The 20,338-nt window shown below is 33.8% G+C and overlaps 1 protein-coding gene and 1 non-coding gene across 2 annotated transcripts in view; one reads left to right on the top strand and one right to left on the bottom strand.

Moving 5' to 3' along the window:
- Positions 1-20,338, top strand: part of LOC113384923 (eIF-2-alpha kinase GCN2) — a 635,046-nt gene that overhangs the window by 114,128 nt on the left and 500,580 nt on the right. Inside the window, exons 9-10 of the mRNA XM_026622699.1 lie at positions 18,580-18,705; positions 18,787-18,940. Coding sequence (XP_026478484.1) covers positions 18,580-18,705; positions 18,787-18,940 — 280 coding nt within the window. The remainder of the gene's footprint in view (positions 1-18,579; positions 18,706-18,786; positions 18,941-20,338) is intronic.
- LOC113387138 lies at positions 289-2,214 on the bottom strand. Its single transcript, XR_003368099.1, has one exon. It is a non-coding gene; the product is annotated as a small subunit ribosomal RNA (ribosomal RNA).

Raw genomic sequence — 20,338 nt, 5'->3', positions numbered from 1 at the left:
CGAACTTCGTCATTCGCTCAGGCATCTGGCGATACCGAGCAGATATACATGGCAGTGCTCTCACACAATGCATAAGAGCGCTAAGCGGTTGTAAACTGCGTCACGCTGCTTTTGCACACTGCGCAATATTTTGCGACTAGCTCCGGTCAAACGTTAATGAAACGAATGATCATTGCCAGAGGCTTTTGCCCACAGTATATTATACTATGGGAGCGCACAACATTTAGTCTGCAACATTATATTGCGACATATAGCACACGTTTCATTCACTTAATAGTAAATGTACGTTAATGATCCTTCCGCAGGTTCACCTACGGAAACCTTGTTACGACTTTTACTTCCTCTAAATAATCAAGTTTGGTTATCTTCCCAGCAACATCGGCAATGTCGAAACGCTGCCGCGCACCGGTCCGAAGACCTCACTAAATAATTCAATCGGTAGTAGCGACGGGCGGTGTGTACAAAGGGCAGGGACATAATCAACGCAAGCTTATGACTCGCGCTTACTAGGAATTCCTCGTTCATGGGGAAGAATTGCAAGCCCCAATCCCTAGCACGAAGAGGCTTCAACGGATTACCCGGACCTTTCGGCCAAGGAAAACCTGCTGATCTCTTCAGTGTAGCGCGCGTGCGGCCCAGAACATCTAAGGGCATCACAGACCTGTTATTGCTCAATTTCGTGCGACTAAATGTCGCCTGTCCCTCTAAGAAGATATATTTGTACGCCGGTAGTGAGAACCACAACCAACAACGACCGAAGCCGAAGCGGAGGGTCTTTGCGATACCAGAAAGTACGTCTATTTAGCAGGCTAGAGTCTCGTTCGTTATCAGAATTAACCAGACAAATCACTCCACCAACTAAGAACGGCCATGCACCACCACCCACCGAATCAAGAAAGAGCTCTCAATCTGTCAATCCTTCCGGTGTCTGGACCTGGTGAGGTTTCCCGTGTTGAGTCAAATTAAGCCGCAGGCTCCACTCCTTGTAGTGCCCTTCCGTCAATTCCTTTAAGTTTCAGCTTTGCAACCATACTTCCCCCGGAACCCAAAAGCTTTGGTTCCCGGAAGCTGCCCGCCGAGTCATCGGAGGAACTTCGGCGGATCGCTAGCTGGCATCGTTTATGGTTAGAACTAGGGCGGTATCTGATCGCCTTCGAACCTCTAACTTTCGTTCTTGATTGATGAAAACACATTTGGCAAATGCTTTCGCTTCTGTCCGTCTTGCGACGATCCAAGAATTTCACCTCTAACGTCGCAATACGAATGCCCCCAGTTGTCCCTATTAATCATTACCTCGGAATTCCGAAAACCAACAAAATAGAACCGAGGTCCTATTCCATTATTCCATGCACACAATATTCAGGCGAATGAGCCTGCTTTAAGCACTCTAATTTGTTCAAAGTAAACGTACCGGCCCACCTCGACACTCGGTGAAGAGCACCTTGGTAGGATTTTGAGTTGGGCCGCCTTTTTACGGGCTAAGCCCACCGGTAGGACGTCCCACAGACATGCCAGTTGAACACCGCGAGCGGTGAACCGACAGTGTGGGACACAGATTCAACTACGAGCTTTTTAACCGCAACAACTTTAATATACGCTATTAGAGCTGGAATTACCGCGGCTGCTGGCACCAGACTGGCCCTCTAATAGATCCTCGTTAAAGGATTTAAAGTGTACTCATTCCGATTACGGGGCCTCGGATGAGTCCCGTATCGTTATTTTTCGTCACTACCTCCCCGTGCCGGGAGTGGGTAATTTGCGCGCCTGCTGCCTTCCTTGGATGTGGTAGCCGTTTCTCAGGCTCCCTCTCCGGAATCGAACCCTGATTCCCCGTTACCCGTAACAACCATGGTAGTCGCAGAAACTACCATCGACAGTTGATAAGGCAGACATTTGAAAGATGCGTCGCCGGTACTAGACCGTGCGATCGGCACAAAGTTATTCAGAGTCACCAAGTCAAACGGTGAGCAAGGCAAGCCCGCCACCGATTGGTTTTGATCTAATAAAAGCATTCCTTCCATCTCTGGTCGGAACTCTATTTGCATGTATTAGCTCTAGAATTACCACAGTTATCCAAGTAATGTGGGTACGATCTAAGGAACCATAACTGATGTAATGAGCCATTCGCGGTTTCACCTTAATGTGGCTTGCACTGAGACATGCATGGCTTAATCTTTGAGACAAGCATATACTACTGGCAGGATCAACCAGGGTGCTATATATATAATAGCATAGTGCGTAAATGTCCCTCGGCGTCACCCGAGAGACCACACTTTGTATAGAAAAGTTCGATGAATATTTCTAAACAACGAATTTTCTTACATATATATATCTGAGTCGTACGATATTCCCTGGACATGACGAACAGTTTACATCGCGACTTGATATTTTATATATTCTGCGCTTACACAGAGGCTAGACCTTTAACAACCGTCGAAACGGCGGTCCGTACATGAAATTTGCGGTCCGCAGACCCAGTTAATTTCAAACAGTCTCTTTACCCTTCGTTAGATTGAAAACGTCGGGGCGAATTCATTATAAGAATTCATCGTTATAACTAACTTTTATTCTCGCTCGGAGAGTATTGAGTTGATTGCATTTGTATATTTTATTTTCCGCATAAGAGTCTTTGCGTCAACGACACATGCCCGCGGATATGCTGTACAGTATGGTTGAACACTTATAAATAAGGTCCAGAACCCGGCCGTAAACCGACATCCGAACATATACGGCGTATATTATTCTAGACACGGTCTACGACAGTTTGACCTGCAGCGACGGGTCGCCTCGGGTTACCGTGCGAACCATCACCGCGATGGTCTGGACAGGCTATATGGCGGGTCGCAAGAAAATAAATTCTCTAGGACGCGCAACCACTTTAGCAATTTTAGAGCACGTTGTGGTCCAAAAACAAACGTCCTCGCTTTAAAATTGAAATATGAATATTTCACTGTGTGTGAGATTGAAAAATCTGCTTTCGCTGATTTTTCATTTTCTTAAAACAACGCAATGAAGCGAATGTTCAAATTCGCACAATTTGAATAAAATGTGCAGAGTATATAGAATACTAACGCAAGCGTTTACTACAATCGACTTTAAAACACTAGACTTTCATCTAGCGCCCAAAGAATTGATTGAGCTATGCGTTTAAAGTATAATATTCAAAAAGAACGCCGTTTTCACAACGAACTTCGTCATTCGCTCAGGCATCTGGCGATACCGAGCAGATATACATGGCAGTGCTCTCACACAATGCATAAGAGCGCTAAGCGGTTGTAAACTGCGTCACGCTGCTTTTGCACACTGCGCAATATTTTGCGACTAGCTCCGGTCAAACGTTAATGAAACGAATGATCATTGCCAGAAGCTTTTGCCCACAGTATATTATACTATAGGAGCGCACTTGATTACAGCAATAATTTGTCGAGTAATCACAAGATTTCATATTTGTGGTCAGCAGACCCAAATAATTTTAACTCGCACCGATCGAACGTTCATAAATGAATGATCCTCGGTGCGAGAAGCTTCGTCAGTTCTGCTACCACCCATCTATTTGACTTTAGTCCATTTGTAAAATCCTATATTATTAAAATATATAGATTTTATATTTGCGGTCCGCAGACCCAAATAATTTCAACTCGCTCCGATCAAACGTTCATAAAACGAAAGACCATCGCTGCGAGAAGCTTTGCTAGTTCTGCTATATTCACATATATTTGACCGTAGTCAATTTGTAAAATTCTATATTATTAAAATATATAGATTTCATATTTGCGGTCCGCAGACCCAAATAATTTCAACTCTCTCTGATCGAACGTTTAAAAACGAATGATCCTACCACCAGTTATCTATAGCCGCAAACCAGCATCCGAATATATACGGGGTATATAATTCTAGATATGGCTCACAACATTATTAAAAGTTACGCTAATATATCATTGACAGACTAAAAGTATCGAATATGATGTAAAAACTACACCGGGGAATGATATCCGTACCCGCCCGAACAACATAGCGTACTTTAGCCTGAGCTTGCTCGCATCGCACTCGACACGACCTATTCCCCTATATAAGGCGCGCGGCCACAGCGTAGGTATTTGACTGAGTCCCAAGCGATGTGCATTTGACCTGCGGCGAGGGCCTGCTCGCGCTTACGGTGTGAATCGTCAAGACAAAAGTCTGGGAAAATTTCGAACTGTGAACCCTTATGATAGAAAAATTTTTGTCGAAAATTTTGTTAGATGTTCAAACAGTTTTATATATATGGACAATATGAATTATAGTTAATTATTGAGTTTTTAGGTGTTTTTTGGTTTTTTTTAAACTTTTGTATAAAATTATGTATTTATTGATTTTAATAGATCTCAATGAATATAAAACGAATTTATATATAGTTATATTATTTTTTATAATTATTTGTTTAAATTTTCTAATTTTACAATAAATGTTCAAACCAGTTTTCCTCGATTTTCTCTTAAACCGTAAAAGATACAAAAAAACTTTGTTCGTACGAAAGATGCAGAATAAAATTACGAATAAAATGGTATATAAATGGTTAGGTGTGTTCATATAATTTTCTCTAGATTTTCCGATTTTTCCAAATTTTCACGACGGCAACTCGCCTGTAGGCTACACCGTGCAAAATTCGAAGTTGTGATGTATGGAAAAAGAACTAAGAATTTTGAGACCTTTCTAATGATGTATAATAGTTTATATGTTTTCTTTAGAAAAATATCGAATCGTGAGGAGTATTGCTCCAACCTAGCCGCACTTTGCATTTTGACAAGTTAACATCTTCACATATTGCTCTATAACATCAAAACCGTAAAAGATACGAAAAAACTTTGTTCGTACGAAAGATGCAGAATAAAATTACGAATAAAATGGTATATAAATGGTTAGGTGTGTTCATATAATTTTCTCTAGATTTTCCGATTTTTCCAAATTTTCACGACGGCAACTCGCCTGTAGGCTACACCGTGCAAAATTCGAAGTTGTGATGTATGGAAAAAGAACTAAGAATTTTGAGACCTTTCTAATGATGTATAATAGTTTATATGTTTTCTTTAGAGAAATATCGAATCGTGAGGAGTATTGCTCCAACCTAGCCGCACTTTGCATTTTGACAAGTTAACAACTACACAGATTGCCTTATACTGTCTAAACCGTAAAAGATACAAAAAAACTTTGTTCGTACGAAAGATGCAGAATAAAATTACGAATAAAATGGTATATAAATGGTTAGGTGTGTTCATATAATTTCCTCTAGATTTTCCGATTTTTCCAAATTTTCACGACGGCAACTCGCCTGTAGGCTACACCGTGCAAAATTCGAAGTTGTGATGTATGGAAAAAGAACTAAGAATTTTGAGACCTTTCTAATGATGTATAATAGTTTATATGTTTTCTTTAGAGAAATATCGAATCGTGAGGAGTATTGCTCCAACCTAGCCGCACTTTGCATTTTGACAAGTTAACAACTACACAGATTGCCTTATACTGTCTAAACCGTAAAAGATACAAAAAAACTTTGTTCGTACGAAAGATGCAGAATAAAATTACGAATAAAATGGTATATAAATGGTTAGGTGTGTTCATATAATTTTCTCTAGATTTTCCGATTTTTCCAAATTTTCACGACGGCAACTCGCCTGTAGGCTACACCGTGCAAAATTCGAAGTAGTGATGTATGGAAAAAGAACTAAGAATTTTGAGACCTTTCTAATGATGTATAATAGTTTATATGTTTTCTTTAGAGAAATATCGAATCGTGAGGAGTATTGCTCCAACCTAGCCGGACTTTGCATTTTGACAAGTTAACAACTACACAGATTGCCTTATACTGTCTAAACCGTAAAAGATACAAAAAAACTTTGTTCGTACGAAAGATGCAGAATAAAATTACGAATAAAATGGTATATAAATGGTTAGGTGTGTTCATATAATTTTCTCTAGATTTTCCGATTTTTCCAAATTTTCACGACGGCAACTCGCCTGTAGGCTACACCGTGCAAAATTTGAAGTTGTGATGTATGGAAAAAGAACTAAGAATTTTGAGACCTTTCTAATGATGTATAATAGTTTATATGTTTTCTTTAGAGAAATATCGAATCGTGAGGAGTATTGCTCCAACCTAGCCGCACTTTGCATTTTGACAAGTTAACAACTACACAGATTGCCTTATACTGTCTAAACCGTAAAAGATACAAAAAAACTTTGTTCGTACGAAAGATGCAGAATAAAATTACGAATAAAATGGTATATAAATGGTTAGGTGTGTTCATATAATTTTCTCTAGATTTTCCGATTTTTCCAAATTTTCACGACGGCAACTCGCCTGTAGGCTACACCGTGCAAAATTCGAAGTTGTGATGTATGGAAAAAGAACTAAGAATTTTGAGACCTTTCTAATGATGTATAATAGTTTATATGTTTTCTTTAGAGAAATATCGAATCGTGAGGAGTATTGCTCCAACCTAGCCGCACTTTGCATTTTGACAAGTTAACAACTACACAGATTGCCTTATACTGTCTAAACCGTAAAAGATACAAAAAAACTTTGTTCGTACGAAAGATGCAGAATAAAATTACGAATAAAATGATGTATAACTCGATATATGTCATAATATATTTTTCATGAGATTTTTCAATTTTTACTTTAAATTAAAAAATGTTTGAAATTTTTCGCTGACTTTAAATTCATTTGCGGGTTATGCTTTTTTTTACAATATTGTTTCAAATGATGTAAAAAGTTAAATTAGCGAGGTGCCTCAATATGCAAAAAATTGGCCCACTCTAATATATATATATATATATATATATATATATATATATATATATCCAATCATAACAAAATTAGTGAGCTGTGTAATATAAAAACATATACGATCCATCTAAATTAATTACCAGTCACACGAAACTGTTAATCACATGGAAACGGAACAAGTTAATCAAGCAGTAACCTGGCAGACAATCGAAACTAACAAACGTCGAAAAACACCAACAGGTCATATTGAAAACGTCTGCATCATAAAAACATAAAACCGGTTTAATGTTCTCGCAACAGGTAAACCGGCGACCCAAGCCGATAACACAATAGAAGCACCGAGCGCTTCGACCTCGCAAGCCGACAACATGAATACGGTTCAAAGACCACTTCCGATCTTCGTCTACGGCGTCGACAATATCGCTGACATGACAGGCGAAATCAACACAATAATAAACAGGGAGCAGTACACAACAAAATCATTGCACGACGATATAGTGAAAATAAACGTCGAAAAACCCGAGCAATATAAATTGCTCATACAGTTATTTAAATCAAAACGCGTTGTGTATCATACCTACCAAATTAAACAAGAGAGAGCCTACAGAGTAGTTATAAAAATATTCACCACACAACCGATACTGACGAAATTAAAACAGCGCTAGCAAACCTAACTACAAAGCGAGAAACATTGTCAATATCTTGCAACACAAGACTAAATACCCATTAAACATGTTTTTCGTTGATTTGGAGCCTTCAGAGAAAACACCACAATTTATAAACTGAACAAACTTTTAAATCAAATTGTAACAGTGGAATCTCCCGGAAAAAGATTTGGTATTATACGCACAAGGTGCCAATTATATGGTAAAATGCGGCGGCGACCATGTAACTTCAAAATGTTAAAAATTAAAAAGCACTCCAGCCACATGCGCTTTGCGCGCAGGTCTACACCCGGCAAACTATAGAGGATGCACCAGCTCCGCACTATGTATAATACCTTACATAACAAAAATAGTGCCACACCATTACAAAACATTTCAAAACACTTTCAAGAAAGCAATACAAGACCACGATCATACTTCATTCCGAATTTCTGAGAAATCAAAACAACGGCGGACATAATGCAACAGTAATAGGATCAACAGTACATTAATTTTTAAGTACATTCAAAGATATGTTCAAACAACTTATGGAACAGAACAATATGATCTTCAACATGCTTACCTTACTAGTTAAAAAACGATTAACCTGTTACGCATTGCCGAATGGAATACCAACGGTATTCTAAACCATCGAAATGAATTAAAAACTTTCCTCCATCTACAAATGATCGATATTCTTTTAATAAGTGAAACTCATTTGACTGATTCTTTATTCTTCAAAATTCCATCTTATAACTATTATTTCACCAATCATCCAGACCAAACTGCTCACGCTGGTACAGGTATACTGATAAAATCTTCGATCGAACACTATGAACTACTAAAATTCCAACATAACGAAATACAAACAACCAATATAAAAGTTAAGGGTTTCACACATGCAACTGATTTAACAGTTTTTGCAATGTATTGTCCCCCTTGATATAATCTTAAATGTGAAGATTATGAAAATTTTTTCAGAACCTTAGGAACAAAATTTATCATAGGAGGAGACTTCAATCCCAAAAACACGATCTGGGGATCAAGACTAATCACAAGAGAAGGTAAAGAATTAGCAGCACTAATACAGAAAAACAATTAATCTTTTATGTTAACTAGAAGTCTTACATACTGGCCTACAGACAAACAAAAAACACCTGACCCTGCTAGACCTTTTCATAACGAGTGGAATTTCGCATAACTACATGACGATTGAAAATAACTTAGATCTCTCCTCGGATCATACACCAATAATCTTAACATTGAGTTCACGTTTGTTAAATAAGCAAGTAAATAACAATCAATATAACTGTAAGACGGATTGGGATGCATTTTAAATTGAAATTGATTCAAACATAAATCTCAAAATACGACTAAAAACTGCAGAGGACATTGACAATAGCCTAAACGCGTTCATAACTACATTGCAAGATGCAGTTACAAAAGCTACCTCCACAATACACGAACAAAATAAAACTAACTATGATATTCCCCTAGAAATAAAACGCCTAATAAGACAAAAACGTAAAACAAGGAAAAAATGGCAAAACACGCGAAATCCTAAGGATAAAACAATCTTTAATAACCTGACAAATTCCCTCTTATAATTAGTTCTTTTACCGATACCCAACGTTATTTTGAAAAAAGTAAAGTTACACCACTGAAAAGAAATGTCATCCCCCCGGTAGATGGCAAAGGAGTCTAAATTGTTTTCACTTCTGAACTTAAGAGTAAGATGAACCTAATTCCAAAATTCCAAATGAATTGGAAAACAGTAAAAAAAAAATTAGACTGAAAGCGATCAATTGAGTAATTAAATAGAAACTAAAAGATCTAAGGGATAGTGAGATTACGCACTATATTTCAAACTTAAGCAGGTACGACAAAACAATTTGGAAACCCACGAAGTCCACTACACATCAAACATTCCGCAATGCACCTATGAGAATGGACAGCGCAAGCGAATGGGCAAAAAGCAACAAAGAGAAAGCGGCATTATTCGCGAACTATTTAAAAACTATTTTTTCTTCTGATGATAATCAAACCGACCAAGAAGCTAACGCCGCACTTATGATAGATAACAAAAATAAAAGTGCGATAATGAAAACTACTTCCAAAGAAGTTAAAAAATACATAATGTTTACTAAAAACAAAAAAAGTGCTGGCGTGGATTAAATAAAAGGCAAGGTGATGAAAGAACTGCCCAAGAAAAGTATAGTGCTTTTGACATACATATTTAATGCAATCCTTAGAACAACATATTGGCCAAAATGCTTTAAAATTTCTGAATTTATTATGACCCTTAAACCAGGGAAATCGCCTACTGAAGCTACATCGTACAGACCAATTAGCCTAATGCCAATAATTTCAAAAATAATGGAGAAAATAATTCTATGCAGAATAAACAAAAAGCTTTCAATAATTCCTGACCACCAGTTTGGTTTCAGACCTCAACACTCAACAATCCACCAAGGTCACAGGGTCATAAACAATATACATATGGCATTGCAGAATAAAAATATTGCTCTGCCATATTTATTGATATCGAAAAAGCATTCGACAAAGTTTCGCACCACGGTTTGATTTATAAAATAAATCAATGTCTACCACAAGAAATATCATCTTTACTAAAGTCCTACTTATCGGACAGATATTTCAGAGTCAGAGTGCAGAATGAATCATCTGATATAGAATCAATAAAAGCTGGTGTACCTCAGTCTTGGACCAATCTTGTATCTAATCTACACTAACGACATACCAACTGATCCCAAAATAACCCTTGGAACATTTGTAGATGACACCATGGTTTTATCAACACATGAAAACGCCACTAAGGCCTCGGAACAGCTGCAAAATAATATACACAAACTAGAGGAGTGGACTCACAAATGGAAAATTGCTATTAACTCAACTAAGTCAGTCCACATCACCTTTACCAAAAGAAAAGCAGAATGCCCATATATAGAAATCAACAATGTAGAGTAACAATGTGTAACAGAAAAATAATAAAAAAACAATAATTATTCAGAAAAAGACCTTGAATTTTTATTTATATACATTTTTATACGTATTTTTTATTCTTTACCAATATATCAGAGACATAATAATAAGAAAGGGTTGTTTTTCTTTTAAATGGATTTTTTTTTCATGAAAGCATGCGTTTTTGAATATCGTTTGTACTAAAGTTCTGGTATTTTCTAGAATCCATCAAGATCTCTTAAACCAAGTTAATTCTAGATGGAATACGATTATTCTTAATTTTGGTGGAAATGGCACTCATAAACTATTTGATTCAAATGAAGAAAAACATTGTATGCGTCTTTTATTTGCATGATAGCTCACTCATGTTACACGTAGAAGTACCCACTTCAAAGTTAGTTTTGAGCATTATAAATCCACATTTTTATATCTAGCTTAATATTGTTCCTAGAACATTTTATAAAACACCAATTTATTAAGATTTTAATTGATATAATTTTGATCATTACATGATTTTCGTTAAAAGGTATATTTTTGAAGATATTAGCAAAAAACGATGAACAATGCAAAAAAGAAACAAATTTTAGTATCCAGTAACTTGAAAAGTATTTGCTTTTTTGAGAAACATTATTAAACATTTTTCTCTCATAATTAGTTCTTTTACCGATACCCAACGTTATTTTGAAAAAAGTAAAATTACACCACTGAAAAAAAATGCCAAATGCGGTAGGTGGCAAAGGAGTCTAAATTGTTTTCACTTCTGAACTTAAGAGTAAGATGAACCTAATTCCAAATGAATTGGAAAACAGTAAAAAAAAATTAGACCGAAAGCGATCAATTGAGTAGTTATTCCGTACCCAATGCCAAACATATGAATTTTTGGCACAACGAAACTTCTAAATCATTTTTTTTGTATTGTGACTTAGTATAGTAAGGCAAAACGACTGCAAATTGAATATGTTTGAGCGCAATCACTTATGGTTCGCTCCATTGCAAGAATTCGTACGGCGAATCAGTTCGCAAAGCGCGCAGACAAAATTATTGCAAGCAAAAGCAAACCACGCGCACGTTGAGAACACGATTCGGCGTGCGCGTCAGACGCATGCGCAGACTGCATTACTTGTCAGACGCATGTTATATTATTTGCATCTTATATTATTTTAATTTTTGGCACATCTCAGCTGCTTTTCGGCAATAATAATGTAGACATTCGATTTTTCTTATTTATAATCATGAATTTATTATATTTTAATATTGCCTTTGCCTATAAGTGAATAGAAATGTTTGGCAAATGACAGCCTTCATTTGTTTTAATGTCAAACCATGCCTTAAATATTTTCAAGGTCAAACAATGATAAGCGGTTTTTTGTAATTTTTTCCATTTATTTCTTCAATCTAACTATATTTCTATGAATCTAAAAATTCTAGAAAATTTCCCGAACAAACTTCAGAAAGATTCATGAAAATCCGAATTATAGTTTAGGAGGATTAATCTTTCATATATAGTTACAGAAGAATTTTATATATAAGATATATATATATATATATATATATATATATATATATATATATATATATACAGGGCCGGTCCTGCCTTGCATGCGATGGATGCAAAAAATGCGGGCGCATGCCTTAGGGGGCGCCAAAACGTGTTTCGGAAATTGAATTTATAATATATTAATAAATTATAATAAACTATCAAACTTAACTAGGGATACGGAGACACAAAAAGCATATTTATTTTGCAATGTGATATTAGTAGAAACAATTATCCGATTAATAACTCTGCAAATTAGTAAATACCAGCTCTGTTTATTGCTTAATCTACTTATTCAATATTTTCTTTGTTTGAAGTTACAGTGGAATCGAAACAAATATTATCTAGTGTTCCATCCCGTAAGCGCAAACCTACGAAGTTTTAAATTATTGGGCGAAAAATTGCGAGCTGATTTAGTTGAAACGGAACTTGTTAAAATTATAAAAAAATTATAATCGGGAAAATAAAAAATGGGGAGTCAGTGCTTAGAAAATGGCATGTAACTTTTGCTTTTGTTGCAAATGTTTCGCTTCTGATGAATTTTGAATGTTGAAGACATGCGTGATTAGGGTTATGGAAACGGAACAAATCTAAAAAATGAAAACAAAATTTAGTTTGTAACAAAAATTTTAAGGCTTTTTTTTATACCTAGTGGTGTCCATACTCTAAATTTAATCATTATTAACTATGCAGAAATAATACATATCAAATATAATTAGATTTTTTCTCAATATAGTTCAAGAAGTGTTTATTTCCTTTTTTCCATTTTTTACTGATTTTTGGACAATACTTGACGGGAATGACGGGAAAACAATGATGAATACAATTCGAGTCTTACGATATCAATAAAGAGAATTTTACGCCGCAATTTTTGATATTGTAAATAATGTAAAATCTAACATGAAATACATGAAAGCTAGTTTTTTTTAGCTCTCCTGTCATGATTTGCCCAATAGAATAAATCGCATAATAAATAAGTAAAATGTTTCAAAATCCAAATATTAATACTGCACATATGTTAAAAATAATTGAAAATTTAAAAATACTTGATAATAATCAACTCGCGAATCGCCTCGATTTTCTAAATAAATTTAAAATCAATGTATTTTATACGCTTTAAGATTATATCTAATTTTTTGTGTACTAAATCCTAAATAATTAAAATTCCTAGATTAAACTAAATCTAAAATAACTAAAAATTAATTTAAAAATAATATATGCATATTTATATAATTTTAATGATAAACTGTTAAAACAGTTAAAAATAATAGGGGGGGGGGCGCTAGAAAAAAACTTGCATGTAGGCGCTAAGGATATATATATATATATATATATATATATATATATATATATATATATAGAAATATGTGAGTTTGGTGTTGATATATATTTTTATGAGTTATTTAGAATCGGCCAGTAACACCAAGTAAAAAAAACTAATGTAGTTATGAAATACTTTATTTATCCATACGATTCGGTCTTCATCGAGACCGTCATTCAGTGGAAAAACTTAAAGATTGTATATGATGTAGGAGGAAAATAATATAAAGTTATAGAACTTATATATAAATACTTACAGAAAATTAATTATACGAAAATAAACTACACTATTACACTGTGATAAATCAAGCTATTAATAACTGGAACATTTAAACTAATTATTTTTTGACAATTTTTGGTTACATTCTAGTGTGTACAGATTAACTAACGTCTAAATACTGAATGAATTGTGTTTACAAATTTTGCGAAAGTCTAAAAAGACTGGCAAACATATGTTTTTAGTAAAATAATAAAATAATAAAATACACGCTTCATTCAGATATGGTGGTGTTTTGAAAAATGGTCAAGGATTATTTTATAGTCATTGCAAAGCGAATTGTTGTCCAATCTTTTATTTATGGCTGTCTCATTGTGTAAAGATATTAGGCATCTTTCGTTAAATCTTCTTTTAAATAAATTATTTTCGACATGTAGGATCGTGGGATTGGAAAAATCAATGTTATGTTTGAGCTGATTAATGTGATCCGTTAGTCTGGTTTTTATTTTTAGAGTTATTTTTATGTTGTGATGTTCTTTTGTGCAAGTTTTGACTGGTTTAATCTAAGTAGTATCAATTACAATCTAGGCAATTAAGCTTATAAACTAGATTACTTAGGATCTTTGGGTTAAATTTCGATTTTAATTTTGTAAAAATAGGTGAAATGGTGTTTTCGGAAGCACAAACTACTTTAATATTATTTTTACTGAAAAGTTTTCTCCTCGGGAAATGTAATTCTTTAATGAAAGGTAAACTTATAGTTCCGACGTAGTTTTCATGGTTTGGATTTTTAATTGAATTATTGTGACGGTTTTGGAGATATAGGATTCTGTTTTTTGTTATGGATTGGATGAGGTGTTGTGGGTAGGAGATTTTGGTTAGGATTTGTGAAATGAGTGAGAGATTCTTTCTTAAAAATTTACGATGTGATAATAATAATGCGTGGTCTATTAAGGGTGGTAAGAATGATAATTAAGATAACGGCCTGAGTATGTTGATTTGTGATACCAATCAGTTATTATATTATTATTTTCGCGAAAGAGTTGGACATCTAAGAAACTGATAGTTTTACTATTTTCTAATTCAGAAGTGAATTGTAGATCTTGGTTGTAGGCATTAAAAGAATTTATAAGAATTGTTGTGTCACTGTTTGGGATGCATGTTATGATGCCATCAATATATCGGCAGTAAAAAATTTGTTTGTTGTAGGAATTTAAAATTATGGATTCTATGTGCTGAAGGGCTATTTCATTTAAAGATGGGGAGGCTGGAGATCCCATTGATGGACCTGGTTATGTGTTGGAAATTAAAAATTTTATTGTTTCTCGAAACTAGTGTGGGAAAATTGTGGTATGGAACCAGGTCCATCTTTTGCAAAAAACTCATTTCATTTAGAAAATCCTCATGCACAATCCTGGACTATAACTATATCTTAAAAGATTGTTACTAGAGCCGATAAAGGAAACGTAACCGTTGTGTTAAACAAAAATTTTACCTAGATAAAGTTTCGAATTTACTTTCAGATAAAAAAAACTTTCAACATCGCTGTTAATGATCCTACAGATTACATAAACCGTATTTGCCACAAGTTTATCGATAAACTCGTTACTAATAAACAGTTACCCAAAGCCATAGCTTCCAATTTAGAAAACTTGCATCCTTACTACCCATGACTATACTGTCTTCCCAAAATCCATAAACCTAACTTACCATTCCGCCCCATTGTATCAGACATTAACTCACCACTTTATAAATTATCAAGATATATAAATATTTCCATAACTCCTGTCACCAAAAAATCCCCATTTCACATAAAAAATTCTTTCGAGTTTGTCGAAAAATTGAAACAAATTACAGTTCCAAATGATAACGTATTAATTAGTTTAGACATAGTATCATTGTTCACAAACGTTCCATCAGACCTTATCCTTGAAGCCATAACTAAAAAATGGCACGATATATCCTTCCATACCACAATTTCCCTACACTGGTTTCGAGAAACAATAAAATTTTTAATTTCCACATATTTTAAGTTCAATAGTAAATTCTATTTCCAAACATTTGGTACACCAATGGGATCTCCAGCCTCCCCATCTTTAACTGAAATAGCCCTTCAACACATAGAATCCACAATTTTAAATTTCTACAACAAACAATTTTTTTACTACCGATATGTTGATGACATCATAACATGCATCCCAAACAGTGACATAGCAACTCTTGTGAATTCTTTTAATGCCTACAAGCAACACCTACAATTCACTTCTGAATTAGAAAATAATAAATCTATCAGTTTCTTAGATGTCCAACTATTTCGCGAAATTAATAATATAATAACTGATAGGTATCACAAACCAGCATACTCAGGCCGTTATCTTAATTACCAGTCTTACCACCCCTCTCTATCAAAATAGGCACAATCATAAACTTAATAGACTACGCATTATTATTATCACACAGTAAATTTTTAAGAAAGAATCTCTCTCTCATTTCACAAATCCTAACCAAAAACTCCTACCCACAACACCGCATCCAATCCATAACAAAAAATAGAATACTATATCTCCAAAACCGTCACAATAATTCAATTGAAAATCCAAACCATGAAAACTACTTCTGAACTATAAGTTAACCTTTCATTAAAGAATTACATTACCCGTGGAGAAAACTTTTCAGTAAAAATAATATTAGAGTAGTTTGTACTTCCGAAAATACTCTTTCAACTCTTTTTACAAAATTAAAATCGAAATTCAACCCAAGCATCCTCAGTAATCTAGTTTATAAGCTTAATTGCCTAGATTGTAATTGCGTCTACATAGATGAAACCAGTCAAAACTTGCACAAAGAAACATCACAACATAAAAACAACTCTAAAAATAAAAACCAGAATAAAACACACTAACGGATCACATTAATCAGCTCAAATATAACATTGATTTTTTCAATCCCACGATCTTACATTTCGAAAATAATTTATTTAAAAGAAGAATTAGTGAAGGATGCCTAATATCTTTACACAATGAGACGGCCATAAATAAAAGATTGGACAACAATTTGCTTTGCAATGACCATAAAATAATCCTTGACCATTTTTCAAAACACCACCATATCTGAATGAAGCGTGTATTTTATTATTCAATTATTCTACTAAAAACGTATGTTTGCCAGTCTTTCTACACTTTCGCAAAATTTGTAAACACAATCCATTCAGTATTTAGATGTTAGTTAATCTATACACACTAGAATGTAACCAAAAAATGTCAAAAAACTAGCTGTAAGTGGAATTTTGTCTTAAGGCAATTAGGGCATCGTGCCTTAAGGCAAATTGCTGGAACTTCCCGTATCAAAAATTATTATTTTTTTTAAAAACGATTAACATTTTTGAAAAAAAATTACTTTGAAAAAATAAGATTTTTGAGAAACTATAAATTTGACAAAAAAATACTTTTTTTGAAAAAAAAATTACTTAAAAAAATTTTTTTTTTTAAATCTTTTTTTTTGAAAAAAAATGTTTTCTTTATTTTGACATATGTTGGAAGATCTGAACTTTTTTTCAAAGCAATCGTACTGCTTTAAATGCAAAGACAAAATATAAAGCGCGTAAGCGCCGCGTCGCTGTCTAACGGGTAAACATTGGTACGGAACCCATAGGAATGTAAACAAAATTTATACTTATTGTTAAAATCTCTATAAAATATCTGATAATTTGATGTGCATATGTCTAATAATCATTTTTGACCGCCAAATGGCATTTTTTTTTACTTTTTTCGTTAGATCTCCGAAACCGCTAAACCTGCCCCTATAAAAATTTGATCAAATCTTCATCTTGTCAATGCAAGTAAAATGTTTTTTGAATTATTAAAATCGCACGCTCCGTTCTATTAAAAACTGAGATACCGTTTTTGGCACTTTTTGCCCCATATCTTCGGAACGGCTAGACCTACCTCCGCCAAAAACTAATCAGCACGTCTCCTTATCAATACAGATCGAATGTTTTTTAAATTATTCAAATTGCTTCATCCGTGTTCCCGAAATCGTCGACGAAAATTTGTATCCGCACACACATACATACTACGCACACACACACACACACACACACACACTCACACATACATCCATTTTTCTAAGGTATGCCAAAATATTCAGAAACCTCTGAAACGTAAAGATATATAAAAATTTTCATTTTCGATTTTTTTGCGATTACTATAACTCACCCTACGGGAAGTTAATAATTAGTTTAAATGTTCCAGTCATTAATAGCTTGGTTTATCACAGTGTAATAGGGTAGTGTATTTTTGTATAATTAATTTTCTGTAAGTATCTATATATAAGTTCTATAACTTTATATTATTTTCCTCCTACATCATATAAAATCTTTTAGTTTTTCCACTGAATGAGACGGTCTCGATGAAGACCGAAACGTATTGATAAATAAAGTATTTCAAAACTTTTTACTTGGCGTTTCTGCCCGATTCTAAATAACTCAATATATACGAGTCTGTTCAAAAAGTACCCGGAATTTTCGTTTTTTCAAAAAAATATTTATTTATTCGTCTACATTAATGTGGTCCCCTTCAAAGTAGTCCCCCCCAGATATAATACACTTATGCCAGCGTTTTTTCCAATTTTCGAAGCACCCTTGATATTCACTTTTTGATATGTCCTTGAGCACTCTCAGCGATTTTCTTCAATCGAGGAAAACCGCCGTCCTTTCATGGGTCTCTTCAACTTTGGGAATAGGAAAAAGTCACACGGAGCCATATCTGGTGAATTTTTGCGCTTTGCAACACTTTATTTCATTTTTTACGCAAAATTTAATACAAATTCTTTGACTTTTCAATTCTTCCATTGTAAAAATCGCCGAGCTCAGAAAAACACGTCGAACCTTAGCGACTACCACAGACAAAGTAAACAGTGAATATAGCTGAAAATTTCATCATACTTTAGGGGCATGTATACCAACACAATAAAAAAAAAATTTTGACAATCAGACACTCCAGACCCGCGAAATTTAATTATTAGTAATTCCGGGTACTTTTTGAACACACCTCGTATATATATATATATATATATATATATATATATATAAATTATATTTATTATATTAATATTAAAGCAAAGATGATCGATACTGGAGCTCATGATTTGGCTGAACAATTATTGAAAGCTTTATCTTATCTACATGCAAATAACATTTCACATGGAAATTTGATAGAGAAATCTGTAATAGTTGATTCAACAGGTAATTCACAAATTTTGTTTTGAAAATTTGAGTAATTTTGTGACAATTGATCATAATTGACATAATAATAATTTATTTAAGGGTGTGTTCGATTAAAGGATTTTGGAACTCAATTAATAAATTGTTCATTGGATACGCCAATCAATCTACAAAAAGATATATACGATCTTGGAGAAATGTTGAAAAAGTTGGCATATGTGGAAAATGATCCTGATTTATGGCATTTTATCAAAGCGTGAGCTAAATTTCTTTTATAAATTAAATCAGTACTAATTGTTTCTGTTAGTATTTAAAGCGTTTAAACTAATGCAGTACATTTTGTGAATAACGTTTTGACAAAATAATTTCACATTATTGCAAATTTAACGTAAACCTAGAAATATATGCTATTTAAATATTGTTGAGAATTATATTTAGTAATCCGAAACAAATTAACAATAATCTATATTTCACAATAAATATTCGTGTGAAACACATTTTTTAATTAGTTGGTCATTATTGCCAATGAAAATATTCAATGTAATGGAAGTATATTAACTTGCTCTATTAAAGTACAGCTTTGATGGAGAAAGTATATTTTTTTGTCGCAAGCAAAATGCGAATTTATTAATAAAAATTTCTTCAAAATTTGTAAAAAATTAAACTTTAGTAAGTTTAAGTTATAATAAATATTTCAAAAGTTTGGTAATTTTAGGTGATAATAAATATTCGAAAAGTTTAGCTAATCGTAATAAATTATTTTGGCTACACAAATTAAAATTTTTGAGACTATAAATACTTCAGATATCGGAAACGGTTTATAATCTTTGCTATGTATGGGAGAATTTTAATTAAGCCAGTTCGTATTTGTAATTGAAACTTTGCTATTTACTTAGTCGGCAAATTATTCCTTTGTAATTAAACTTACATCATCAGCAAAGGGAATAATATTGCAAAAATCCATACATATTGATAATTCATTAATATAAGAATCTCCGAGCTTTGTTGACTTCCCGAAAGAGCAGTTTATGTTTTCATAAAAAAAATCGATTTTCTACTTTTTTTGTTTTCTCGACGTTTCAAGCCATTCTGAATCGAATGAGAACAAACTTGGAAAAAAGTATGTATGTGACCCATAGATAAACAAGTATAAACCTATGTAACCTATAGATAAACAAATATAAACCTGGTGTAACCTATTTTTGACCTTTCGTTGACGTTTTCAATGTAACGACTGGACCGATTTTCAAAATTTCAAAGCCATTCGATGAGTCTCGAAGTACTTGCGTTTGTTAGTCTTACCGACGATCGGCCGAGCCGTTTTTCGTAAATTTAAAAGCAGAAAAGTATTTTTTTCCCTCCACGATTTAGCCCACAATTTTGTATTTGTTCTGAAAATTCAAGAACCGCTTGAAAGATATTTATTGGGTATCGACCTGATTAGTTTTTGGTAAAAATCCACTGGCACAAGTTCTTGTAATTAACTATGTAAAAATTTTTTTTGACAGTTTTTATATATTCTTTTGACGATAGATATTATGGTCTTGAACATACTATGATTAATTAATAAAATAAATACTTATTTGTTCAATACGGCACAAGCTGAAATTCTGTAAAGTTTTCTTGAGGTGGAACCAGTTTGTTACAAAAGCCT

Source organism: Ctenocephalides felis, unplaced genomic scaffold (genome assembly GCF_003426905.1).
Source record: "Ctenocephalides felis isolate EL2017-DRISC unplaced genomic scaffold, ASM342690v1 CF-g0.4_SCAFFOLD_03571, whole genome shotgun sequence".
In the NCBI taxonomy this organism is placed as follows: Eukaryota; Metazoa; Arthropoda; class Insecta; order Siphonaptera; family Pulicidae; genus Ctenocephalides; species Ctenocephalides felis.
The sequence above is the reverse complement of the archived record's forward strand: the minus strand, read 5'-3'. Positions and strand labels throughout refer to the sequence as shown.